This window comes from Lagenorhynchus albirostris, chromosome 1 (assembly GCF_949774975.1).
Source record: "Lagenorhynchus albirostris chromosome 1, mLagAlb1.1, whole genome shotgun sequence".
In the NCBI taxonomy this organism is placed as follows: Eukaryota; Metazoa; Chordata; class Mammalia; order Artiodactyla; family Delphinidae; genus Lagenorhynchus; species Lagenorhynchus albirostris.
The window spans coordinates 158,328,601-158,356,292 of record NC_083095.1 but is presented as its reverse complement, the minus strand read 5'-3'; the positions used below and the strand labels follow the sequence as shown (position 1 = coordinate 158,356,292).

At 42.8% G+C, this 27,692-nt stretch overlaps 1 protein-coding gene across 1 annotated transcript; it reads right to left on the bottom strand.

The window, feature by feature from the left end:
* Window positions 1-11,212: 11,212 nt before the first annotated feature.
* Window positions 11,213-27,290, bottom strand: MPHOSPH10 (M-phase phosphoprotein 10). The gene is made up of 11 exons (XM_060156961.1): window positions 27,137-27,290; window positions 24,605-25,283; window positions 23,903-24,057; window positions 23,205-23,376; window positions 20,989-21,130; window positions 20,062-20,129; window positions 18,489-18,626; window positions 15,898-16,008; window positions 13,049-13,156; window positions 11,807-12,037; window positions 11,213-11,447 (listed from the first exon to the last, which is right to left on the bottom strand). Exons 1-11 carry the CDS (start codon window positions 27,223-27,225, stop codon window positions 11,298-11,300), a joined length of 2,043 nt encoding a protein of 680 aa, XP_060012944.1. The 5' UTR covers window positions 27,226-27,290; the 3' UTR covers window positions 11,213-11,297.
* Between the last annotated feature and the right edge of the window lie 402 nt (window positions 27,291-27,692).

Below are 27,692 nucleotides of genomic sequence, written 5' to 3'. Positions count from 1 at the left end.
TCGAGCGATCGATCGCCCCTCCCTCCCACTTTAAAGGCATCCCGGGTCCAGGGAGGCTTACCCGGTGGAGGCCAACCGAGACTCTGCCCCTCCTACCCTCCGCACCTGGGGGAGGCGGGCCGCCGGGAACGTGGGCAGGTTGCTGGTCGGGGTGCATTTGGAGTCCGAGGAAACCGGCCTCCTGGGAGGAGACACAGGCGTGGACTCGCCTTAGCCGGAAAGCGCGTGCTGGGGTTCCCGGAGGAGATGCCGTTCGCCGCCTGAAGCAGTAAATTTAAACATAAATGTTTCCTTTGCAATAGATGCCCATAACCTCAAGAGCAAAGAAATAGATCAAGAACAAGGACCTACTGTGTAGCAGAGGGAACTATATTCAATATTATCTTGAAATAACCTATAATGGGAAAGAATCTGAAAAAGTATATATACTTTTATACTTATATATATATACATATAAAATTACTTTGCTGTACACCTGAAACATTGTAAATCAACTATACTTCAATTAAAAAATAATAAAAGAATGATAAAATGTAGTCAGGTAATTAGGGAGTGGTGAGTTTGGATATTTCTTACATTAAAATGTAGTTTTCTTTGTGTCAATATAGTTTAATATAGCCAGGTTACATAATTTAAAATAAGGGCCATGGGGCTTCCCTGGTGGCGCGGTGGTTGAGAGTCCGCCTGCCGATGCAGGGGACGCGGGTTAGTGCCCTGGTCCGGGAAGATCCCACATACCGCGGAGCGGCTGGGCCCGTGAGTCATGGCCGCTGAGCCTGCTCGTCCGGAGCCTGTGCTCCACAACGGGAGACGCTACAGCAGTGAGGGGCCCGCGTACCGCAAAAATAAATAAATAAAATAAGGGCTATGTTTAACAACGGCAAAATTACTGAAAGTTTATCAGTCAGCGCTTGAGTGCTGATGTCAGCTGGTTCCAGCACCCCCTGACGGTGACCCGGATGGAAGCTTCCTGAGCGCGGGGCGCCTGTCTATGGTCCTTTACCACCGCCTGCAGCAGCGGCCAGCACTGTGTGATTACTCCATAAATATGTGTCAAATGAATGCATGAATAAATGAGCAAACCAAAGAGAAAATGGACGTGAACAGGGAATTCATCGACAAATATGTATTGAGTGCCTCCCTCGTGCCAGGTAATGTCCTTGGCTCTGAAAATATGGCCGTGAACAGAATGAGGACTGGGGGGGAAATCCTGCCTTCATGGAGAATTCATTCTGATGGAGGAAGATAGAGAAAAAACAAAATATACGTAAATTATGTAGAGAGTTTAAAAGGCGAGTACTGATTAAATAAAATTCCTATTTTATGGCAAGATGAGAAAAATTTAAACATAAATGTTTCCTTTGCCCATTTGGGCCTCTGCATTAGTATTGTGTATTCTGCATCTGCATTAATCAGACCTCCTTAGGAGATAACATTCCTTTTTAATCTCATCAAGGGTCACAACTCCTTAGGAGAAAACCTTCCTTCTTAATCTTGTAAGGGGCCACAATGACCCATGACCACTACTCACTTGGTATAGATCTAGACTGTGTACACTGTCAGTAATACGTCATTTAAGGTACAGCCCTGTGTCTCAAAAACTTACATAACTGTGCCTTAACCTCTAACAGGCAGAACAGTTCTCGGAGCTTTCTGAGAGGCTATTCCCGGGTTATAATCCTCAATTTGGCTCAGATAAAATTTTCTATTTCTTTTTTAGATCGACTGATTAATGTTTTCATCGACGGTGCTTTGAAGAGAAATCAAGCAGAAACATCGTGGTGGGGGGCGGGAGGGGCATTACAGTTTGAAAGAGCGGTAAGGAAAGGCCTCACTGAGAAAGTACTATCTGAGCAGACTTGAAGGAGGGAAGGCAGTGGATGTTCCAGAGAGGAGAGTTGTAGTCAGAAGAAACAACCTCAGGGAGTGTAACAGAGAGGGTGCCCCAAGGTAGAAGCTCGCCTAGCAAGTCTAAGGACACCCAGAAGGCCAGGAAGACTGGAGCAGAAGTGAAGGAAGAGAGATAGCAGAGGACAGGTCTTGTAGGGCAATGGTAGTGAACTTTTTTCTGTAAAAGGCCAGGTAGTCAATATTTTAGGCTCTGCCAGCCATAGGGTCTCTGGTCAAAGTCTGCAGTGTGCAGTGTGAAAGCAGCCATAAACAGTACATAACAAAAGAGTGTGGCTGTGTGCCAATAAAACTTTATTTACAAATAGAGTCAGCTGACCAGATTTGGTCTCTGGCTGTAGTTTGCTGACACCTGATATAAGGCCTTGTACATCATTATATGGATTTTAGCATCTGCTTTGAGTGTGTTCAGCAACATATGGTTGGGGTAGGGGAGGCAGGGAAAACAAAAGGCGAATGGAGTAATCCAAGGACGGTGGTGCCTGGGGTTAGCTGATAAAAAGTAGTTAGGAATATTACCCAGCCATGAAGAAGAATGAATTGATGACATTTGCAGCAACATGGGTGGACCTAGAGATGATCATACTAAGTGAAGTAAGCCAGACAGAGAAAGACAAATATCGCAGGATATCACTTGTATGTGGAATCTAAAAAAAAAATATAAATGAACTTATATACAAAACAGAACAGACTCACAGACACAGAAAACAAACTTATGGTTACCAAAGGGGAAAGAGGGAGAGGGATAAATTAGGAGTTTGGGATTAGCAGATACACACTACAAGATAGATATATATACAAAATAGATAACCAACAAGGACCTACTGTATAGCACAGGTAACGATATTCAATATTTTGTAATAATCTATAAGGGAAAAGAATCTGAAATATATATATATATGTATAACTGAATCACTTTGCTGTTCACCTGAAACTAACACAACATTGTATATCAACTATACTTCAATAAAAAATTAAAAAAATGAAGTAGTCAGATTCTGGATACATTGAGAAGGTATAACCAACAGAATTTGCTCATGGTAGAGAATGTAAGGTATGAGAAAATTCAAGGACTGCTCTTAGGTCTTTGGCCTATCACCTGGGAGGATGAAGGGGAAAGGTTTAGAGTTCAGTTTTAGATGTGTGTCTTTGTCCATTCAGGCTGCTACGACAAAATACCACAGATTGAGTGGCTTATAAACAATGGAATTTTATGTGCCACAGTTCTGGAGGCTAGAAGTTTGAGACAGGGTATCAGCATGGTTGGCTAAAGGCCCTCTTCTGGATCCCAGACTTCTCACCATGTCCTGACATGGTGTAGTGGAAGGAGCTAGGGAGCTCTGGGGGGGGTCTAAGGACACTAATCCCATTCATGAGGGCCCCAGACTCATGGCCTAAGCAGCTCCCAAAGGCTCCATCTCCTCACACAATCCCAAAGGGCAGTAGGATTTCAACATATAAACCTGGGGAAGGGGAGAACACAAACATTCAGACCACAGCCACGTGTAAGTTTGAAATGCCAGTTAGACATTCTTGTGGCTAAAAGATACTTAAATTTATTAACTAAATCAGGCCAGGAAATATAAATTGGGGAGTCATCAGGGTCTAGATGGTATTAATTTACGGCACCAAGGAATGACTGTGGATAGAGAACTGAAAGGTCAGAAGGCTGGACACTCTGATAAGAACAGGAGGGAAGGTGAGGATGAGGCAGCAAAGGAGTCTGAGCTGCACCCAGAAAACAGGTGTGTGGTATGTGCTGAGGATCAGGGGGTGTCGGATGCAGCTAGAAGGAAAGTGAGGTGAGGTCTGCAAGCAGCCATAGATCCAGCAATGTGGATGGCACTGTTACCTGACAGAAGCCAAAGCTGTGGAATGGTGATTGCAGAGGATTCAAGAAAGAGTGGGGAGACAGGAATTGGAGACAATGTGGGGACCCATTCAGTACCCTGGAGTTTGTGTGAAGATTATTTTTGTTTGTTTGTTTTTTGGTTTTTGCGGTACGCAGGCCTCTCACTGCCGTGGCCACTCCCGTTGTGGAGCACAGGCTCCGGACGCACAGGCTCCGCGGCATGTGGGAATCTTCCCAGACCGGGGCATGAACCCGTGTCCCCTGCACCGGCAGGCGGACTCTCAACCACTGCGCCACCAGGGAAGCCCATGTGTGATTACTTTAAGCTGAAGACATTGGGATTCAACAGAGGCAGAAAGAAGCCTTCTAAGAGCTTCTTTTTCCTGATGGAAAGCAAAAACTTCTGGGAAATGAGGCTGCTGTGAATTCCCTCTTCAGGGTGGCTTTTATTACCAGGAAGGAAACCAGGAGTAAATTCCCTCTCTGTGGGAATTTTATGGCCAAGAAGATGGAAAGACCCCTTGCGCCTTAATTTGCAATTATTATCACATACTTTTTTTTTTTTTTTTTTTTTTTGCCGTACGCGGGCCTCTCACTGTTGTGGCCTCTCCCGCTGCGGAGCACAGGCTCCGGAAGCGCAGGCTCAGCGGCCATGGCTCACGGGCCCAGCTGCTCCGCGGCATGTGGGATCTTCCCGGACCGGGGCACGAACCCGTGTCCCGTGCATCGGCAGGCGGACTCTCAACCACTGCGCCACCAGGGAAGCCCATCACAGACTTTCTTATCTCCCATTTGCTCTTCTAGAAACCCATTTGCTTTTCCCTAACAGCCATTTCTACCCCCTTTCTTTTCCCTGCTAAATTAGGTGTATAAATCTCTAACTTTAACCACTTACCTAGCTGCTTCTTTTATAAACTACAATATGTATATGAATAATTTCTTCTGTTAATCTGTCTTTTGTCAGTTTAATTCACAGGGCCCTAGGGACTCAACCTAAGAGGGTAGAGGAAAAGGTTTTCCTCTCCAACAGCAGAAAGTATAGATGACTCTTTCAAGAGGTTTAGCAGTGAAGGAGAACAGACAGGTAGGGCAGAACTAAAGGGGGAAGTGGGGTTAAGAGTATTGTTATTTAACAAATTGTTGGAGAGGGTGTGGAGAGAAGGGAACCCTCCTACACTGTTGGTGGGAATGTAAGTTGGTGTAACCATTATGGAAAACAGTGTGGAGGTTCCTTAAAAAACTAGAGTTACGGGAATTCCTTGGTGGTCCAGTGGTTAGGACTCCGCATTTCCACTGCAGGGGGCCCAGGTTTGATCCCTGGTCTGGGAACTAAGATCCTGCATGCCCCGCAACATGGTCAAAAATCCCATAAGCTGCATGGGGCAGCCAAAAAAAATCAAAAAACAAACCCCCAAAAACAAAAAACAAACTAAATATTGGAACTTCCCTAGTGGCGCAGTGGTTAAGAATCTGCCTGCCAATGCAGGGGACATGGGTTCAAGCCCTGGTCCAGGAAGATCTCACATGCCACAGAGCAACTAAGCCTGTGCGCCACAACTACTGAGCCTGAGCTCTAGAGCCTGCGAGCCACAACTACTGAGCTCACGTGCCACAGCTACTGAAGCCCACATGCCTAGAGCCCATGCTCTGCAACAAGAGAAGCCACTGCAATGAGAAGCCCATGCACCACAATGAAGAGTAGCCCCCGCTCGACACAACTAAAGAAAGCCTGTGCGCAGCAACGAGGACCCAATGCAGCCAAAAATAAATAAATAAATAAATTTATAAAAAATGAAAAACTAGAATTACCATATGATCCAGCAATCCCACTCCTAGGTGTATATCCAGAGAAAACCATAATTTGAAAAGATACATGCACCCCAACGTTCACAACAGCCAAGATATGGAAACAACCTAACAATCCATTGATGGATGAATGGATAAAGAAGATGTGGTACATATATACAATGGAATACTACTCAGCCATAAAAAAGAATGAAATAATGCCATTTGCAGCAACATGGATGGGTCTAGAGATTATCATACTAAGTGAAGTTAAGTCAGAAAGACAAATACTGTATGATATCACTTATATGTAGAATCTAAAATGTGGCACAAATGAACTTATCTAAGAAACAGAAACAGACCCACAGATATAGAGAACAGACTTGTGGTTGCCTAGTTGGAGATGGGTGGGGGAGGGAAGGACTGGGGATGTGCGATTAGCAGATACAAACTACTATATATAGGACGGATATATAACAAGGTCCTACTCTATAGCACAGGGAACTATAGTCAATATCCTGTGATAAACCATAATAGAAAAGCATATAAAAAAAGAATGTCTATATGTGTATAACTGGGTCACTTTGCTGTACAGCAGAGATTGGCACAGCATTGGAAATCAACTATACTTCAATAAAAAAATAAAATAGAATAGAAGAAAAGAAAAGAGAATACCAAAGACAGGAGTGGAGGGGTGTAGGGAGGCAGAGAGAGAGTGTGGTCTGGAAGGGGCAATGAGCAGCAAGGGCATCTAATCCATCCACCTCCAGGCCAAATGAAGACTGGGGGAAAAACAAAACAGAAAACTGTCACCATTTGAAAAAGCTGCTGAAGAAGCCATGTCCTCGGGGGGAAAAAAAAGACAGGGAGTATTACCAGAGAAAGAGATCATTTTATAAAGTTAAAAGGGTCAGTCATGAGGAAGACATAAAAATCATAAATCGTTGTTTCTAATAACAGGGCTTCAAAATACAGGAAGCAAAAACTGACACATCAAAGGAATAGACAAATGCACAATCATAGAGATTTTAATATCTTTCTCTAATTGGTAGAATTAGACCCCCCTTCCCCCCCAAAAGTAAGGATATAGAATAACTGAACAGAACTATCAAAGCTCTGGACTCATTGAAATACAGAGCTCTATGTGTACCTGTAGAGCACATATTTTTTCCTTTTCCCAGTGGTATAAGTTTAATAATTCTGAAACTGCTTCTTATATCATCTAGAAGCAAATGAATAAATATACTGAAGACAATGGGAGTAAGATTTCTTACTGTTGGAAAAGGTGTTACAAGTACGGAAAGAATGAAACTAGAATATAATGTGCTGTGGTACTGGATTAGAATTGGAGGTATTGATATGAACCCATGCATGAAATACATCACACACACACACACAGACACACACACACAGTTTCCCGGCTCTGTCTTTTAATTGGACCTAGTAGCAACAGTAGCAGTGAGCATACCTAACACCTAGACCTTTTGTTTCAAAATACCATTCTCCACTAAGAGGAGCCAGGGTTCCTTGGAAAAATGGCCAAATCCAGGAAAAGTACAGGATAAAGCCTGGGATGTTTTGTAGCACCACAAAGGAAGGAAGTGCTCAAAGAATGATGGGGACCTATCATGACCCAGGAATCACCTTGAAGGGCCTTCCACTGTAAAGTCAGGGACAACTGGAACATCAAAAGTGATAAGAAAGGATTATAAACATTAAATAATATAGAAACCTGAGTCTATACTGATATAAATAAATGAGAAGAGAAAGTTCTTCCTTGCAGTAGAATGTCAATAGATACAGAAGAAATGATGGGAGTTAGAAAATCATCAGTGGACACTCAAATTTGTGAGTGAAAGTTTGGTGAGAAGCAGGGTATTTACAGTATCTCCATCAGTGGACACTCAAATTTGTGAGTGAAAGTTTGGTGAGGAGCAGGGTATTTACAGTATCTCCACTATAAATTACTAATTATTAAAAAGAAAAGATAACTTTATAGTGGGAAAGCCTGACATCACTTTAACAAACTAATCATTTTCCTCACCAGCTTCACTGGGACAAATGGATATCAAACCTCTGTTGATGAGATACTACAGACACATCACTGCTATGGTTTTCTTGCCAAAAATGCTAACCTGAATCTAATCATCAGAAAACAGACAAATCCAATTTTGAGGGACATTCTATAAAATAACTGGCCTGTATACTTGAAAAATGTTACAGTTAAGAAAGACAAAGGCTCAGGAACTGTTCCAGATTACTAGAAGCTAGAGATGTAACAACTAAATACGAGTGACCTTGGAATGACCCTGCACTGGGGAAAAGCACTATAAAGGATGTTATTGGGACAACTGACAAATTTGAATATGGACGGTGGATTGGATAACTGCACTGTGTCAATGTTAAATTTCCTGATTTTGGTGATTATACTGTGGTTATATATAAGTGATTATTCTTATTCTTAGGAAATACATAATGATGTATTTAGAGGTAAAGGTCCATGATGTCTTCAACTTACTCTCAAACTGTTCAGAAAAAGAAAGAATAATAAAGCCAATGGGGCTAAATTTATTGGAATTTTCCTGGAACTTTAAAATATCAAAATTTAAAGCTAATTAAGGGACTTCCCTGGTGGCACAGTGGTTAAGAATCTGCTTGACAATGCAGGGGACATGGGTTTGAGCCCAGGTCCAGGAAGATCCCACATGCTGCGGAGCAGCTAAGCCTGTGCGCCACAACTACTGAGCCTGTGCTCTAGAGCCCGCAAGCCACAACTACTGAGCCTGCAAGTCGTAACTACTGAAGCCCACACTCCTAGAGCCCGTGCTTCACAACAAGAGAAGCTACGGCAATGAGAAGCCCACACACCGCAACGAAGAGTAGCCCCTGCTTGCCGCAGCTAGAGAAAGCCCGCACACAGCAACGAAGACCCAACGCAGCCAAAAAAATTAATTAAAAGCTAATTAAAAACGATACAGAAAATAAACACATACCAAAATGCTCAATCCCATTAGTAGAGAAACATAAATTAAAACCACACAGATTCATCGTATTATTCCTACCAGAAAAGCAAAAAAATTTTTAATTACCCCCAAGTGCTGACAAAGATATGATTAAGCGCAAATTTGTACGACTTTGAGAAACAATGCCACGTTATCTTTTGGACTTCCTAGCCAGCAATTCTAAAGTACCTTAGAGGCTAGAGCTTACACTAGCACTGTGATGTTCAAATGGGATTATTCATAATAGTGTAAAACTGGAAACAAATGTCTTCAAGAGAATGGTTAAATAAAACTGTAGTATGTTCATACAATACTATGCAGCAGTGAAAATGAATGAATAGGATTATGGATAAATTTGAGGGATGTCAACAGAGAAAAAGCAACCTATCGATATAATATTCTATTTTCATAAAATTCACATATTAGGAAAATTAAACAATGCATTGACTATGGATATGTGACTATATGGTAAAATACAACAAATGCAAAGGAATGATAAATGTGAAATTCAGAACTGTGGTAATTCTTTACCTCTTTACACAGACGAGTGAAGCAGACAGTGCATTGTTTTGTTTTTAGGTAAAAGGTGATTTCACAGATGTTCTATTGTGCTTCTAATTTATATAGAAAATGAAATGTATGTAAATATTCTACCAGAATACACACTTCATAAAGTTAGGAACTGTTATCTGTTTCGTTCAGTTATAACCCTGGTACCTACAATAGTGTCTGGCACAAATCAAATATTTAGAATGAATATAATCTTTATATCAAATGTGATATTAAAGCAGCAAATGGATTGATATATCTCACCCAGATGTGGGGGGAAAATGTGGAGATAAGTGACTTTACTCTGCAAGTATCAAACTTGGACAGATAAAAATGAATCATCGCTCCAGGATCAACATCTGATCCTGACAGATTATCATAAACAAATAATCATTACGAGTTTGGGATTAAAATATACACACTACTATATATAAAACAGATAACTAACAAGGACCTACTCTATAGCACAGGGAACTATACTCAGTATTTTGTAATAACCTATAATGGAAGAGAGTGTAAAAATATATATATATATATATATATATATATACACACACACACATATACGTAACTGAATCACTTTGCTGTACATCTGAAACCAACACAACACTGTAAATGAACTATATTCCAAGAAGTTAAAAAAATAATAATCAAGGGAAAGAGAACTAAGCTAGCCATGAGTGGGAACTGGAAAACTGTTTTTTGTTTTGTTTTGTTTAAATATTTATTTATTTATATGGCTGCATCAGGTCTTAGTTGTGGCACGCGGGATCTTCGGCTGCAGCATGTGGGATCTAGTTCCCTGACTGGGATCAAACCCGGGTCCCCTGTAGGGAGCGCGGAGTCTTAGCCACTGGACCACCAGGGAAGTCCCCAAACTGTTTTTAGGAAGAAAATACCAACTCCTAGGGTCACTCCAATCACCACTAAAAATCCTGACACTTTCACTAAGGCTAGAGGGAGACCAGGTGGTTACTCCAACTGTTTTGTTTAGAAGACAAAGGCACAGTAGGGGAGAGAACTGTGTCCTGAATAAGACCTGAAACAAATGACAGTTCAGTACTGACTGGGGCACCCTGAGGGGCCAGCTTCTTTGTCAGCAGGACCGCAGATCACAAACCTCCAGGCTCCTGACGACTGTGACTGTCCCTTCGTTATTGCTTCAGCTTCAGCTTTGTTCTCATCCTCTACCCACATAAGGCTTAAGACATTTCTACCAAGAGCATAACGTGAGGGCTTCCCTGGTGGTGCAGTGGTTGAGAACCCGCCTGCCAGTGCAGGGGACACGGGTTCGATCCCTGGTCCGGGAAGATCCCACATGCCATGGAGCAACTAAGCCCTTGCGCCACAACTACTGAGCCTGCACTCTAGAGCCCATGAGCCACAACTACTGAGCCCATGAGCCACAACTACTGAGCCCACGTGCCACAACTACTGAAGCCTGCACGCCTAGAGCCCGTGCTCCACAAGAGAAGCCACAATGAGAAGCCTGTGCACCGCAACAAAGAGTAGCCCCCGCTCGCCACAACCAGAGAAAAAGCCTGTGCACAGCAACAAAGACCCAACGCCGCCAGAAACAATAAATAAATAAAATAAAATAATAAAATAAAATTTTTAAAAAAGCATAATGTGAGACCCTGTCAGACAAAAGGTGGTCTTCCCTGGGTGGGAGGTTGAGACAGGGAGCACCCGGTGGTCGTGGAAGGCTCCAAGGACCGCCAGTCTGTCCTCCCAGCAAGCTCACCTCCTCTCACGGCCGAATCACCCCCATCCTCCTGCATCTGACGGGGACAAGACTCCCCGGCCTCCGCGAGCCTCTGCTCACATGACATGAGATCACTTCCTAAGGGGAAGAATGTAAGACACACGCATGGAAATCCCACTGTTCTGTGAAAGGATGACAGGGCAGTGGGAGAAGAAAATCAAGGCCTCTTGAAGACACGTGAGGACCTCTGCTGTGGACAGCTGGCTGTGATGGGGTTTCCAGCATGCAGGCCCGCCCCCTCACCAGCTGGGCCTGGGGTGGGCACACCGTGGGGAGGGTCTGGGAAGAGAGGTCCCGCCACATACCCAGATGAAGGTTTGCTCTTCTCAAACATCTCCATCCATGCAAAGAAAAGTTCTCAAAAATTTTATTACAAAAAAGAACAATGACAGAATATAAGCTTACATGTTACTATTTACATTATATGCAAAATCTATTACAGCTTTAATTTATGAACAGAAATATACTGTTTTTTCTCCTTTTTCTTCTCTGTTCTCTTTGCATCATTTATTTGCATTTTTACTTGATCTTGTAATTTAGAAAAGAATGCTTGTGATGATTTTAAGGCTTTGTCTTTACCTTCATCCTGCAATTAAAAAAATACAAGTTCACGTTGTAAGATGTGCTTAAAGATGAAAAAAACCAAATGATTAGAACAGGGCATCAAAGTATAAATATGAAAAAGAACTAGACAAGAACATGAAAACTTACATCAGTTAGTGCAGAGATATTATATACATTTTACGCTGCAACAATGGTCTCACAATGTCAGGTGACCGTGAGGACCCTGCATTAGAAAGCCGGCCAGTCCCCACGGCCTCTCCCGTCCCCTTCCCTCCGCAGGTGGGCAGCGGTGGCTGGCTCGGCTACTCCGCCACCCGGATCACCTAAAGCTTGCCATCCGCTCCCCTTCCCCCTCCAGCAGCTTTCCTGCCCCATCCTCACCTTTAACAGTGAAGCTCTGCCTGTCTTGGTTAGCTGCTTTAACTTCTCGGAAGCTACTGCTTTGGTGTATTTCCCTGCTCGGTCTGGGTTGCTCTTTTCAAGAAGTCTTCTCCGCTTTTCTTTCTCCTTTATTTTCAAATGCTTTTGATATTTCTTTTTCCTCCTTTCTCGTTTCTTGTCTGTAGCTGTTTTCTCAGCAGCTGTTTTTGTATCTCCAGCTTTATTTTTCTCCTATTGAAAAACAACCACAAACACACTCATTCATCTAAACTAACAACTCAGGAAATTAGAAGAGAAGCAACTCTATGGAATGTGGCTGATGGGCTGTACACCGATGGCCAAGCGAGAAGCAGAGCATCCCTGCCTACACTCTGAAGGGCTCTGGTCACTCAGCTCTCTAAGACCCAGGATGCGTTCTCTGACAGCGACAGTTCAGTCCCAACACTCCTTCACAAAGGCAGCCTGGAGAGCAGGGGTGTCAGGCTGTCCCTCCTGGAGAAGCATGGAGACCCCAGCCGGGGCTGCAGTCACCTGCCCGCAGCAGCCCAGCTCTGAGCTGCTGGCAGCCATGGGGGGCTGACGGCAGGAAACCTAGCTGGTGAGGGTCCATTTCCTCCCTTTTCTCTTCTGCTGCCAGCCCAGCCTAGCAGAGGTGGCAGAGGCTCTGAAGGGGTGAGTGTGGGTGGAGCAAAGCAAATGAGCACAAAAAAGGAGGGCCGTGCTGCCAGGTACCAGGAGGCCGAGGCCTCGGCAGAAGCCACCATTACTGTGCAAGGCGAGAGCTCCCACGCTCACAAGGCAGGGACAGCCTGCATGTGGTATGTCCAACTCCTCCCAAGATCCAAATGCTATTACTGATAAGCATTACATGGATACAACACAAAGGGGGAAATGCTGATTAATATCAAAGGATTGCTAAATATATGCAGTTTGTTTTAAACCTAACACCTAAGCTAACAACCTCAAACTTCTAATATTCAAACTGAATTATAACAATATACTGATGTTGGATATTTACAATTAGCTTTTACAATATTTCTCAATCTGTATCTCACAATAATACCTGATTACAGAAGACTTGTATTTGAATATTCTATATTATTCATGTGATTACACTTGGAAACTGCTGAGCTATGTTAGAATAAAGACTACAAGCTCAAGGAAAACGAGCTTAAATGGAGATCTGACTAGAAACGACCAACTTATAGACAGAGATTTGAAGCTTCAACACTGGCTTCTCACCTTGACTTCCTCTGGGGCCAGGAGGGCTGCATCGCTGACACTCACTGGGGCGACCTCCTCCATGGTGACGGCTGGCAGATTCGACACAACTTTAATCTCTGGGACAGGCTAGAAAAGAGACAACACACTTAACAGGAAGTCAGAAGTGGTCCTCACATAAAATATTTAAATTGTGAACCTACTGAAATACATAATACATACAATACTTCATGGAGATTATTTCTATACTTTTTCAGGACCTGTCTGCCATATTCAAACACACGTTCTTTCATCTGTTAGTAAATCATTTCCACCTGCCATGTAGGTGTATATTCTCAAACAATCCTATCCACCGTTTAACAGAATCTATTGGTGTCTGTAAGTGTTATCTTGCCTTTGGGTATAGGAAAAAAGCTCACTATAAGAAATACAGGGAAAACGCTGCAAGGAAAGGTGCTTATTGGAACAACATGTTCCAGCAACTAAAAACAGATGTTATAAAGAGAAATATGAAATGATACTAAGTTGTTTTGGAAAATGAAGACAGTACTGAAATAAACACAACCTACAAATTATAAAAACAAGAGGAAAGAATGCAACACTAACTGAAGGGCCATTTGTTTGTCCTTTAGTTTTTTTTTTTATTCTTGAAAGAACTGCTCAAGGGATTCAGAAGTTACAATGGTTGCACCCCACTCACGGTAGTAAAAGGGCAATGGTCATGGAAGACTTACACTACTGCTCTGTACACTAGTCCTGCCCATCTTGACGCAGGGATAACGGGGTCCGCAGTGGAGTAAAGGATGAAGTGGGAAAGAGTAGGTGTCCTGAGCGAACACGAGACTGAGCCCCAGGAGACAGGGCTCTGTCCCAAAGCACAGTGCTGTCCACCTCACCAGCTCATTTCCTATCACAGTCCTGCCCACGTTCCAGTTAACTAGGCAGATATGCACCCCAGGATCCTTCATAAGGAACAAAAACAAGCCCTGAAGACAACAGGGTCCTGGACTCTAAATAAGAGAAGAATGTCAGAGTGTGAAAGAAATCATCTCTTCCCCTGGACCGCTGTTCATTTATTTATTGGGAGCACTGTATTCCATTCTACAATTTAAAGAGAAATATACAGAAAATGGAGACAACCCAAAAAATAACAGAAACTGATGACTGGTTAACAGTCATGGAGATGACTTGTGAAATACCAACCTGAATATGAAAAAAGCAATATCAAGAGGAAGCTAGACCAGAAATGACATTTCTGACAAGGAAAAAAATAAGAAAGGCTTTTATACTGTGGCCCAAGATTCCAAGGGATGTCTGAGGACTTCCCCATAGCCGGCTCCAGGCTGGTGTGAAAACACAGCCGCAAAAAAAAAAAACACAACTATGGGCTTCCCTGGTGGTGCAGTGGTTGAGAGTCCACCTGCCGATGCAGGGGACATGCGTTCGAGCCCCGTTCCGGGAGGATCCCACGTGCCGCGGAGCGGCTGGGCCCGTGAGCCATGGCCGCTGAGCCTGCGCATCCGGAGCCTGTGCTCCACAACGGGAGAGGCCACAGCAGTGAGAGGTCCGCGTACCAGAAAAAAAAAAACAAAAAAACCCCACACAACTGTGGGGCTTGAAGATGAGTAGTGAGCAATGAACCATCCACCAATGAGTGCACCTGTGCCATGGGGCTATGAGGGAGAAGGGCAGAGACAGACGCGGGAAGAGGAGGTGTCAAACCTGAGACCCTACAGATGGAAGAGCCCGGAGGGAAGGAAGGAGACCAGGGTGGCTGGGGAGCAAACCACGGGGACCAGAGGGATGGGAAGGAGTCATGTCCCGCGGGGCCTTGTAAGCAGGGAAGGGATCGCATTCTCCACATGAGTAAGACCTTTCCACAGCAGGACCTGCTGGCCAAGAAGGTGGAGACATCCCTCTCCTCTCTTCACCTGCTCACTATACACGGTCAGACCAAGCACTCTGAGACTCTCAAGATGGGCCCCACCACCAAAAACGTACCATCATGTAAAGGACACCAAGATTAAACAAAAACAAAGAAGCAGGTGATGACCAAATACTCACATAGGAAAAGTTCCGATCAAAGGATCGGAAAGGACCTCGGAGGTCAGCACCTCCTCTGTACAGACAGAACGTTAGGCAATTTGCCTACATCACGAAGCCACTGAGGGGCAGACAGACTCAGGTCTGACTCTGGACTAGCCCTTGATGCTCGACATCCCACTTCCAGACAACACAAGTGACCCCCGGGGGCACCAGGCGAGCAAGTACCAGGAGGCTGGTGCAGCATGTTCTGCAGGCTCACAGAAGTTGGTGAGCAGGAGGGAGCTGCGGAGCAGATGGGCACTGAGCTGTCCGGGCGGGAGTCGCAGAGGCAGAGGAGGAACAGCACGCAGTGCGGAGAGCAAGGGCCCAGGAGTTAGGGCTCACCTCCCGCCCCGAAGCCTTGCTGTCCTCATCTGCAAAGTGGAAGGAGTAGTATCTGCCTCAGGTTCTGTGGGTTAAGAGTTAGTGGACATGACGGACCTAATCTGACAGGTGGCAGATGCTCAATAACCGCCAGGTACAGACACCACACACGCTCCCAAGACCATCACACAAGCAACCAGAGACCAGACAAGGAAGAAGGGTGGGAACTGAGGAGACCCTGTGGCTAAGGTCAAGGGTCTGGCAGGGACCAGCAGGGTAGAGCCAGAACTGTCATGGGACCAGACACGAGCCTTCCTCATGGGAGGCCCTGCCTGTAATTTATGGGGAATTCCCGCAGGTTTGTATCCTGAAACCAAATAAAGCACGAGTCTCACAAAAGCTCAAAGAGGAATTACAATCACATCTGCTCTGTCTGTTCACTGAGATGTAAACACACTTACCGGCTTAGGGATGAAATGGAAGTTGGAGAGGGCATCCAATTTTAAGAAGAGGGAATCCATCATCTTCTGAATTTCTACGTGCTCTGGATTTTCTTCCTCTGCTGATTTTTGCTTAGGAAATAAGTTCAATGTTATCAGACTAAGCAGCGTCACAGGCATCATAGGACAAAACACTCAAGGCCGATAAGGGTATCACCAGTTTCTCGTCGCCAGGCTTCAGCTCCAAAGAAACATTCCAAGGCAAGATCGAAGTCACCAATACCAGGGCGGCACTAGCAGCCACCCGAGAAGAAACATGACGTGCACTTGAGAAGCTGTCGCAACTGTATCACTAACATTTAGAACGTACAGTTTAGTTCCCTTGATGTTTACTTCTGTCAGTAACTAAACTACTCCCACTAGGATGGCTATTTAAAAAGAAACAAAACAGAAAATAAAAAGTATTGGCCAGGTTGTGGAAGGACCGGAACCCTTAGGCAGTGTGGTGGGAACGTAAGATGGTGCAGGCACGGTGGAAACGAGTCTGGCAGTGCCTCCAAACGTTACACAGAGAATCGCCACAGGAGCAGCAATTCCACTTTTAGGTACATGCCCAGGGGAATTAAAGCAGGTACTCAAACAAGTACATGCACACACATGTGCATAGCTGCATTATTCACGAAAGGCAGAAACAGCCCAAATGCTCATCAACCGGTGACTGGATCAGTAAATCGTGGTACACACACAACAGAATACTATTCAGCTATAAAAAAGGGGACAAATTACAGACACGTCACAATCCTGAAACATTAAGCTAAATAAAAGGCATCAGACACAAAAGGTCACAGGTTGTATGACTCCATTTACATGAAATATCTAGAGTAAGTAAATCCACAGGGAATGAATGCAGATTGGTGGCTGTCAGGGGAGGGGTGACGAAAATGTTTTTGAATTAGATACAGGTAGTGGTTGCACGACACCATGAATGCCCCTGAACTGCTCTCTTTAAAATGGTTAATTTGTTATGTGAATCTCAACTCAATTAAAAACAAGAAACAAAGCAAAAAACAAAACTAAGGAGTTAATGAAGATTTTGTAAAATTATCCAAATATTCATTTGGATTGCAGGGACAAACGTATATGTAATTTGTTAAAGATTTTTCTGATTAAATCACATTGGAAAAAATTGACAGCAGTTTTCATTCCACTAAGAAAAGGTAAATTTCACACTTCTCTTTCCCCATGCCCCAAATGCTATTCTAAGAAGCCAAAAGTTTTTGTTTGGTTACTTATTGATGAACCCATGAAAAACCACTATCACCACTACCACTCATCACTGGGAAGCAACTGGCTCTTTACCCCGGTTGCCCTAATGCCACAGCACACCCAGGTCTGTGTGTCCAGTGTCTGTCAGTGCCCCCTTCCAGCCATGCCCAAGCACATACTACTGCTTTTTACTCCTTAAACTTAACACCTGTTTTAAAATCCTAACCACGTCCTTTGCCCTCATCCCAGGTTGTATCTGTGAAACAATGCATCTGACATCCAGCATCTTCCTGACACACACAGATCTAAGGGTTAAGGTTCATTCACATGCTGTTTATCAGCACTCTGCTTATTACCTCCAGGGTAGCTGCTAAACTTCAGGAAATTCAGATCATCCTTCCTTGCCAGACTAACTCTTAATGGAATGAATGAGGCTAGGATTAGCCTAAATTGAGTCCACACTCAAAAACTTGTGAACTGGCTGCTGATGTCCAAGACAGAAATAAAATTAACATTTAAAGACCTGATACGAGCTACATAATTTCATTTTTACCTCTCATGGTTACCAAATACTTTCTGTATTTACTGAATCTCCTCATAGTAGCTGGATTTTCACTAAGCATTGACTGAGGTTGTACACATCTCCCTTCAACTACCACCTTGGGCGGCAAGGCAGCCGGGAAAAATTTTAATTCAAATCCTTCCAGTTCTTCAGCTTCACAGTGGCATTAGGGCCCTATCTGCTGTTGCTGCCTAAGTGGCATTAATTAACACAATCTGGATGGAATCTTAAATGCTCTTGCAGGATAAAAATGCCACTTCATCCCCAGGCACATACTGACCACATTCCCAGCAAATCAAATGTGAAGGAATAATTCAATTTGTCATATTGGGAATACAACATTTTTGGAAATATGACTTTGTCCTATTTAACTAAAAGTATTTTTTTAACACTCTAAGTAAAAAGAAACAACAACCAAAAACTCACCAGACCTAAATACATGAAGGAATTCACAAATAATCTTATAAAATTTAACAACTTCTAAAGTACAAATGAGAAATGGTTTCTAAATTGTAGCATAATTGCTGAAAAGTTAATAATTAGCTGTGAAAGTATCAGGTGACCAATGAGTAACTGCAAAACAAATCCCCTCTGCCCCTGACACTCAGTGGGAACACTGCAGCCCCTCTATTCCTAGCATGCTCTGTCTCACACTAAACAAGGTGACCCCAAAGTTCAAGACTTCGGTATTTCACACATTTCAACGAGCAGGTAGAACCTGCAGAGGTGGCTCTCCACCTCTCCTCCCTGAATGACAACGGCTTCGCCTTAGCAGTGTCCTTACCTGGTTGAGTTTGATGTACTCCTGTTCATAAATTTCAGCAAGGCTCAACTTACTCTTCTCATGGTCCAGTGTTAAACGCTTTTTATACTCATATGCATCCTCTTTAGGTTTTTCTTTACGTACGACATCATCCCAAGCCTAAAATATGAAAGACACACAGAACACAAACTGACAGATAAAATCGGTAACTTCTTTCTAGGCTCCCTTAAGAATCTTCCTCTGGAGGGACTTCCCTGGTGGTGCAGTGGTTAAGAATCCGCCTGCCAGGACACAGGTTCGACCCCTGGTCAGGGAAGATCCCATATGCTGCGGATCAACTAAGCCCGTGTGCCACAACTACTGAGCCCACACTCTAGAGCCCGCAAGCCACAACTACTGAGCCCATGCGCCCAAACTACTGAAGCCCGCGGGCTTAGAGCCTGTGCTCCACAACAAGAGAAGCCACCGCAATGAAGAGTAGCCCCAGCTGGCCGCAACTAGAGAAAACCTGCGTGCAGCAACGAAGACCCAACACAGCCAAAAATAAATAAATAAATAATAAAATAAAATAAATTTAAAAAAAAAGAATCCGCCTGCCAATACAGGGGACATGGGTTCGATCCCTGGTCTGGGAAGAACCCACATGCCACAGAGCAACTAAGCCCGTGCGCCACAAGTACTGAAGCCCACACGCCTAGAGCCTGTGCTCCACAACAAGAGAAGCCACCACAGTGAGAAGCCCGTGCGCTGCAACAAAGACCCAACGCAGCCAAAAATAAATAAATAATTTTTTTTTAAAAAAAGAATCCTCCGCTGGAATATTATCTTTCCAGAGTAAGCAAAAGCAAACTGCAGCAAAAAGGAAATCATTTTCACCATTTGAAATGACTACTCAAGTCACAGGAGGTATTATGCAGAAAGGGCATCACTCAAGTACCCTTTTTTGTTTTAAACACGTCTCTCTCCTGGTAACCAACTTGAACTCCACAATTCCTTATCGTGGTTTGCTCAACAGTTAAGACAAGAGTTTGCTTCATTTCAACTTTAAAGATTTTCTGCATATAGTACCCATCTTTCAAACCCTTCCTATTTTAAACAAACAAACACATGTTATAAAGCCATCTCGGGACTTCCGTTGTGGTCCAGTGGTTAAGACCCCTTGCTCCCAGTGCAGGGGGCCCGGGTTCGATCCCTGTTTAGGGAACTAGATCCTGCATGCCACAACTAAGACCCAATGCAGCCAAATAAATAAATAAATAGTAAAAAAAAAAAAAAAAAAAAGCCATCTCTTGGTGCACGTGTCACGTACCCAAGTTTTACTCTAAGTTTACAAAATAAGATCAAGTTTTAAACAAAAACTGTTTGGTCACCCCATTCTCCTCAGGCACGACACCCGTCTTTGTTGTGTGTCGGCAGTGCCTCACACAACAAAGGGCAAGGACACTTCTGGTGTAGACTTAGGGCTTTTAAATGAAGAACTGATAGAACAAATATTCTATGAAAATAAAGTGTTATTCCTACTCCCAAAATATTCTTACATATTTCTAAACATTTCAGTGAATTTTGAATTAAGTTAAATTTCATTGTTACTGACCTGATCTTTTATCCTCTGCTTAATGATATCTTCTAGTTGAACAGTGGTTTCCTCTGTGATCACAGGTGCTAAAGGAAACAGGACATGTGCTCATTAGGTATATAGAAACTAAGCAGTGGTTCGAAAAGGGTGGTCCTTGAACCGCAGCATCACCCCCATCTGGGAACGTGTTAGAAATGCGAATTCTTGGGCCCACCCCACACCTCCTAAATCAGAAAGTGAGGAAGAAAAAGGGATACCTCTGTGTGTTTTAACTAGCCTTTCTGATGCTCCCTGCAATTTGAGAACCACAAAACTACAAAATACATACGGTAGCAAATGCTAACACTTTTAACCCATGCACCTGGGGACTTGCCCCCTCTTTTCCATTCTCTAGCACTAAATAAAATAGAAATTCATCATGACTTAACGGGTACAAGAAAGAATTCAATGAGGTAATCAGGGTTCTGGCTGGAATCACAATTTAATCACTGGACAATGACAGCAGGTACTGTAAGCAGATCACTAGCAGGACTGATTATGGACTATACATTAGGCATCGCTAGGATATTAGTAATTCTTGGGTGGATTAATGGTATTGTGGCTGTACAGGGGAATGTCTTAGTTCTTAGAAAAAAATAAAAGTACTCAGGACTAAAGTGTCATGATATTGGCTACTTACTTTCAAATGACTCGGGAAAAAAAGTGCACACACACAGTCACACACATAAATGGGGGGAGAAAGCCAAATATAGCCAAAACTTAACAACTGTTGAATCCAGCTGAATGGCATACATATGTCCACTGTACTGTTTTTTCAACTTTTCTATATGTTTACAAGTTTTTAAAATAAAAAGTTTGGGGAAAAGAAATATTACTCCAAATCTATGAGAACCATAGAAAAGGCACAGACACGAACAGTTGCAGGAGCCCGGTGGCCACACGCACCCATACGGATGGCGTGGTCAAAGTGCAGGGTCTCTTCTAGGAGGCTGTTCTCAGGCCGCTTCTGTGCTGTCACTTCCCCTTGAAGTTGCCAAGGTTTCTTTTCCAACAACTGTTTTTCCAAAGATGCAATTTTTTCATTCATCTAAGAGACAAAAAGAGTTACTACGTGTTTAGGGAAGAAAACTAGACTTACAGTTGAGTAAAAGCAACTAATATTTTTAATAGTGGGAGAGCAAGAAATGTACTGTTCCTGAACACAATTCTGTTTTGTCCTTGCCATCTTTTAATGATGCCAGTAGTGACCTCCTATTCCCGTCCCCTGCGGTGGGATGAGGAGAGGTGGATGACCTCTTTCCCCCACTGATTTGGAATGCCATGTTTATAATTTACTTACTTCTCCCAGCAGCATTTGGGTATATTTCTGGGCTCTGTTCTAGTCAAACGACCTATGTATTCACAAGCCACTATCAATTTTAATTATTAGAGCATTCCAAGACTAAGTAATTTTTTATTAGAACATCAATATTTGATGGAGCCTGACCCTCCTGACTCCACACCCACAATCCAAATTATGTCTTACTTCTGAAAAGGCAGCCATCTATAATGACTTCACAGTGTATAAAATGCCAGCCTTTTCAGCTACCTTACTGAATTATTGTTCCTAATAGCTTTTCAATTCATCTGCTTGGTTTTTCTAGTATTCTCTGCAAATATTAATGCTTTCACTTCAGTTTTTCTCACCTCTTATCATTTTCTTTTGTAGCTGTCCTGGCTAAATAACACTCCTACAAGAATCTTAAGTAACAGTGGAAATAGTTATAGTGGTAGTGGGAATAGTCTTATTCTTGATTTTAAAGGGATGTTTCTAGAATTCTACCATTAAGCATGATGGCATCTTTTGGCTAGATGTGTTTGTATTTCACTAGAAGTTAAAAAAAAAAATTAGGAATGGATATTGAATTTTATTAAATGTCATTTTTGACATATACGGAGGTGACCATATGGTTTTTCTCCTTAACCTATTATAACAAGTATTAAATTAATAGATTCCCTAATCCTGAATCAAGAGGATGAGGCCCACTTGGTTGTGGCAGCATTGCTCTTTCATTGAGCTATTTTGGATTTTTGCATGAATATTCATAAGTGAGACTGTGTGTGTTTTAATGTTACCTTTATCAGGTTTGGGTATTCATGTTACAATAGCTTCACAAGAAAAGTTTGGAAGCTTTACTCTTTATACATAGGAACTGATCAAACAGCACTAAATTATCTACTTCTTGAAGGTTTGATATAATTCCCCAGTAAAACTAAACCTGCTTCTCTTTTTTTTTTTTTTTGCAGGGGTGTGGGGAGGGAAGGACACTAACCCAAGAACAAAGTTCATATCTTCTTTCCATTTTTTTTTTTCTTCTGGGAACAATCTGACCATCATGTGTTTAACTCAGATTCTCTTTTTTTCTTGGCTGCACCATGCAGCATGTGGGATCTTAGTTCCCCAAGCAGGGATCAAACCCGCAACCCCTGCAGTGGAACTGTGGAGTCTTAACTGCTGGACCACCACGGAAGTCCCCCTAGATTCTCTTTTTAAAATGATTCTTTTGATATCCTTGGTATCTTTGGTTATTTGCCTAGTCTCACTTCGAACTGTGTAATCTAATTTTAAGATAGTTAAATGATAAAAGCCAAATATTTGGAGTCAGGCTGTACCTATTATTTTCAAATAACACTTTGTTCGCCTGAAATTGTCACAAGGAAATAATTTTTATCGACTTTGGAAGATGTGTTTGAGATGGTATTAGTTAAAATTCTGGCTACCTGGCAACTCGCAGAAGCCATCTGAGATAGGCAGTATCCTTAAAAGCAGGTGAAACAGTTACCAGGAGAGGCTCACAGGACAGCTAGTTAGGAAAAACATGCCCCAGGTATAAAGACAGCACGGAGAAAGAAAAGAAACAAGTTTTACAGACGGGCCCCAGATTGAAAGCCACAGCTTGGGAAATGCAGCATTGATTTTTGCAAATTAGTTGCTTCCCACATGGTTATCTCTATACAGGGTGCTACAGAAAGCGGCTGCAAGTTTTTTTTTTTTTTTTAAGGACAGTTAAGTGTTCCACCAAAAAAACACAAAAAACAAAACAGGGTAGATTAGTTAGTAGTCTGTGATTTCCAGTCATGTCAAGCATATGAAAAAATCCCTTAAAATTCCTAATTATTACCTTTTCCTGTCTTATTTCAAAAGAGGATTTGACTTCATCAGAGTCTTTCTGTACATTTAAGACATTTGTATCTTCAGTTTCCTCATCATCTGGCAAAGCAAAGGTCACTCTTTTCAAGGTTTCTTTGTGTTGTTTACTGTCTCCACTTTCTTCAAGGTCATTATCTTCATCCCTGTAATACCAAAACACTTATGAAAGGAAACACACCACTTTCTGTTAGAAAAACAAAAAGAAACAAACTTAGTAATTTAAGTTCTTCTTTTGTAGACTTAATGCAATTAAATATTCAGAACTTCTATAGTCATTCAGTTACTAAGGAACAGAAGGAATTATTTAGGTGAAACAGAACGAAGTGTCCAATATATAGAAAACAAATTTTTCATCAATCTATAATACAAACTTATCTCACCAAAGTAACAACAGGGTATTTTTACTGACACAAAAAAACAAATCAGAGCTCCTGGTAAGAAGGGTTTGCGTGCTAGTGCCAGTGACACTTAACTGCACTAGATCATCTCTGACGTCCCTTCAAATTTGGAGACTTTCCTCTGGCTATCCTGAGGTTCTCTGATCTTAGAGAATCTACTCTCTGATCTTAGAGAATCCCAATTCTTAGGACAATCACAGCTGACAACCAGGAGTACACAAATAGGATGGGGTACCTCCAGCTTACAGTGTAAAGGATTCAAAATACTCACATCTCAGAAAAGCTTTCTTCTCCTTCTTCAGCAATTTCTTCCTCTTCACTTGAAGCCAGTTCATCACCATCATCATGGACACTTGCTATGTCTTCATCACTTTCAACTGGATCAAAGAAATCTTTGTATTTCAGGTTTCTGGAACTTTTACCTGACTAAAACATAAATACTTTTAAGACCTTAAATCAAGGATAGAAAAATACATTAAATCATGCATAAATGTGTATGCATACTATACAGGGGAAATTGGCAACTAAAAACACTACCATAAACCGTAAGAACTATTAGACCACAACAAACTGAACGGCAGTATAGATTGATTTATGACTGATTAGATAGAGCACGATATTCTTTTCTCTAAATCTTCTAACTACAATTATTTCCAAAATATCCCTGCCTAAATAAAATATACAAATGCCTTCCTTTCACTCTTATTTCTAGTGTTTCATGAAAATCCATGTTTGAGGGAAAATTCTGAATCTAACATGTGTGACTGTGATTCTGAAGCTACAAAACAAGTGTTCTGTGATAAGGAAACAATGGCTTTGGTTTAATTTTTCCAGTCTTTTTTTTTCAACTGATCTAAATATTTCACTTAAGCCCTGGTGAGTTTTGAAGTATTTTAAACCTCTTCTGGAGAAACAGAACCCCATCTAATTTGAGGAGGCAGAAAGAATGCTCTGTCCTCTCCCAAAACTTTACCTTAAGATCCTGACTTCCAAACAGTCCTCCGTCTTCATCGGAATCGACATCTTCAAAAAAATCAATATCCTCCTCCTCTTCATCACCTTTTTGTTCCTCTTCCTTTTCTATGTTTTCTAAAAAGCTCTCCATTTCAGAGAGTTTGAAGAATTTATCATCTACTATGGACTTTTCTGTTGGTTTCCTAGGCACTTTGTTTTGCACCTTGCTCTGCTGTTCCAATTTGCTGATATCAAAGTCAAGATCAGAGTTCTCATCACTGAAATCTGGGCTTTTCCTCAGATCCAATTTGCTTGTGTTTATAGCTCTCTCATCCTCTTCAGGATCATCACCACTCAGGTCTGACACTTTCTCTTCCTCCTCTTCCAAATCTTGCTCTAGGTCCTCCTCACCACCGGCCTCCATCTCTGAGGCATCCTCTTCACACTCCTGCATCTCATTCTCTGAGAGAAGACTGATGTCTTCATCTTTAATGGCTTCACTGACTGCATTCTGGAAGTACTGTAAAATTGGTTCATTCTGCAATTCCAGTTGTTGCCAAATCTGCTCATCATCAAAATTATTTATCATCAGTCTTTGTAAAGGACTTCCACGTTTCCTGTCATTCTCTAGTATTTTATTAAAGTCATAAAGTACTTTTGTTAAAGAAGTAAACTTTGATGCCAGTTCATCTTGAATGCTATTAAGGGGACAGGGAGGAGTTAAATTAGATTTATAATTATAGGTAACAATTTCACAGCACTCAGAATTTTAAAAAAAAGCCCAACTCTTGGGCAAAATCAAATTTTAAAAAAACTGAAGTATGGCTGATTTACAATATTATATTAGTTTCAGTGATTCAGTATTTTTACTGATTATACTCCATTAAAAGTTATTTCAAGATAATGGCCAAGACAATTCCATTGCTATACAATATATTCTTGTTGCTTATCTATTTTATGCATAGTGGTTGGTATTTCTTAATCCCACACCCCTAACTTGCTCCCCCGCACAACTGGTAACTACCATTTTGTTTTCTATATCTGTAAGTCTGTTTCTGTTCTGCTATATAAATTCATTTGTATTACTTTTTAGATCCCACATGTAAGTGATAACACACAGTATTTGTCTTCCTCTGTCTGTCTGACTGACTTCACCAAGCATAATATTCTCTAGGTCCATCCAGGTTGCTGCACATGAAATGTCAATTTTAAGTATGTATAGATTCTGGCCCCCAACAGTGTATTATCTTGCCAAAGAACCACATTAGTATATAAAAGGTGTCAACCAAGTATCTGTGAATCTGCTATCTGGATTTCAGACGGGGAAACCGTGACAGATCTATTTGCCTAAAGATAGAGAGTGAATCTTAACCTTAAATTCTCAACTCTGCTAGATTACAGGCCACTCCATTCAGTCAGCCCATAGTCAACACTTGCTTTGGTAAGAGGGGTCAGAGAATACCTCTCTGAGGATGTGACATCTGAGATGATACCTATTTATAAGGAGACAGTCTTACAAAGCTGTGAAAACATGTACTCCAGGCAGAAGAAACAGCAAGAGCAAATTTCCTAAGAGAAACGCACTAGTTGAGTTTGAGGAGCAGAAAAATGATTTAAATTTATGCTTTGGAAAGAAGCCTGTCGAGGAAAAGGAATGAAATTAGCGTAATCAGGAGGCTGATGCAGGCATCCGGGCAAAGGATGCAGAGCTGCGCTGGGATTACAACTGTGAATACGGTGAGAAATAATCAAATTCAGAATAGTATAGTTCGGAGAACTAACTGACAGGATTTGCTAATAACTGGATGTAGAATTGAGAAAAAGGGAGACATCAAGGAAGTAGCTTAGTTTCGTGTCTGGACTGGAAAGACAGAGGTGCTGCTCACTGTGATAGGGAAGGCAGGTGGTGAGCATGGGGAAAGGATCTCAGGGAGGGCAGAGGACAGGGAGCAAACAGAACCAACAGTTCATTTTGGATATACTAAATCTGCGATGCTTAGAGTGTATGGCTGTAGTTTCTGTGAACCTCAAGGTCGGGTTTCAAATATAAATCTGAGAGCCATAATTTCCTAGATCTTTTCACAGTCTTTGAACAAAATACCACGAGCTCGTGCTGGGAAGGGAGATGAAAGACAGCCTTAACTCTCGAGAAGCTCAAGTCGTGAGGCAGATAGATAAGCGAAAAGTTAATACTTTCAATTAAGTCTGATGAGTAAGTAAGCACTGGGTGCTCTGGGAGCACATGGAGAAAAGAGCAATCCACCCGGTGCGTCTGGCGGGGGCGGGGGGCGGTGCGGCAACTGAGGCCTCGAAACAGTAATAACCCAGTTAGTTTGATTTCAACAGCACACGACTGGGAGATCCACACTCCACAGCTCTTAACCATCTAACAAAGTGTGATAGGCTAGGGGAGCGTAAACTACCTGAAATCTGAGGAAAAGGGAGCTCCCCTTCCCTTTGCCTTCCCCCTACTCTGGAACTTGCCGGGGGTCCGCAGCCCGCGTCCATGCGAGTCCTGAGCTGCACCAGAGCCCGGGCTCCGAGCACTTACGTGAGGAAGCATTCCGGGCGGTCGGTGGCTTTACCGACCTCCCTCAGGCACCGCTCCAGGGTCCGCCGACGCCACACCCGCGGGGCCATGGCTGACTGCCGCTACGAACACAGCGCCGCATGCAGAGGAGGAGAGCCGCCCGGAAACCACGCCACAAAGACGCGCCCCGCCCAACTACAGCCGCTAGCCGAAGGTTCCGCGGCAAACAGGTTCCGGATCCACCCCCAGCCACAGCCAATGGCAGCCCGAGAACTTTCACCAATGGGTGCGGGGGGCGGCCGAAGGGGGCGGGGCAGGAAACCGAAAATCGCCATTGGTCAGCTTGATGAACTTTCTCCAAACTTTTTGTTTTATATTTCTGAGGGGCCCACAGGAGGTGTCGCGTCCTCCTTTTAAGTTTCTGCTTTAGATGCACTCGGTGACTTCAATACGTTGTGTAGTAAAAGAGAGGACCCGCTCCCAACACCCACGGGAACGCAGCACCACTTGTCACGTCCCCTAGCCTCGTCTGCCCCGCCCCCAGGATCTCGCCCCGCCCCCTAGTGTTGTCTGCCCC

Coding starts and splice junctions, on each gene's coding strand:
- MPHOSPH10 (XM_060156961.1), bottom strand. CDS start 27,225: ATGGCCCCGCGGGTGTGGCGTCGGCGGACCCTGGAGCGGTGCCTGAGG. Junction 25,284..27,136: donor CGCCCGGAATGCTTCCTCAC/GTAAGTGCTCGG, acceptor TCCCCTTAATAG/CATTCAAGATGAACTGGCAT. Junction 20,130..20,988: donor TGACCACGCCATCCGTATGG/GTGCGTGTGGCC, acceptor TGTTTCCTTTAG/CACCTGTGATCACAGAGGAA.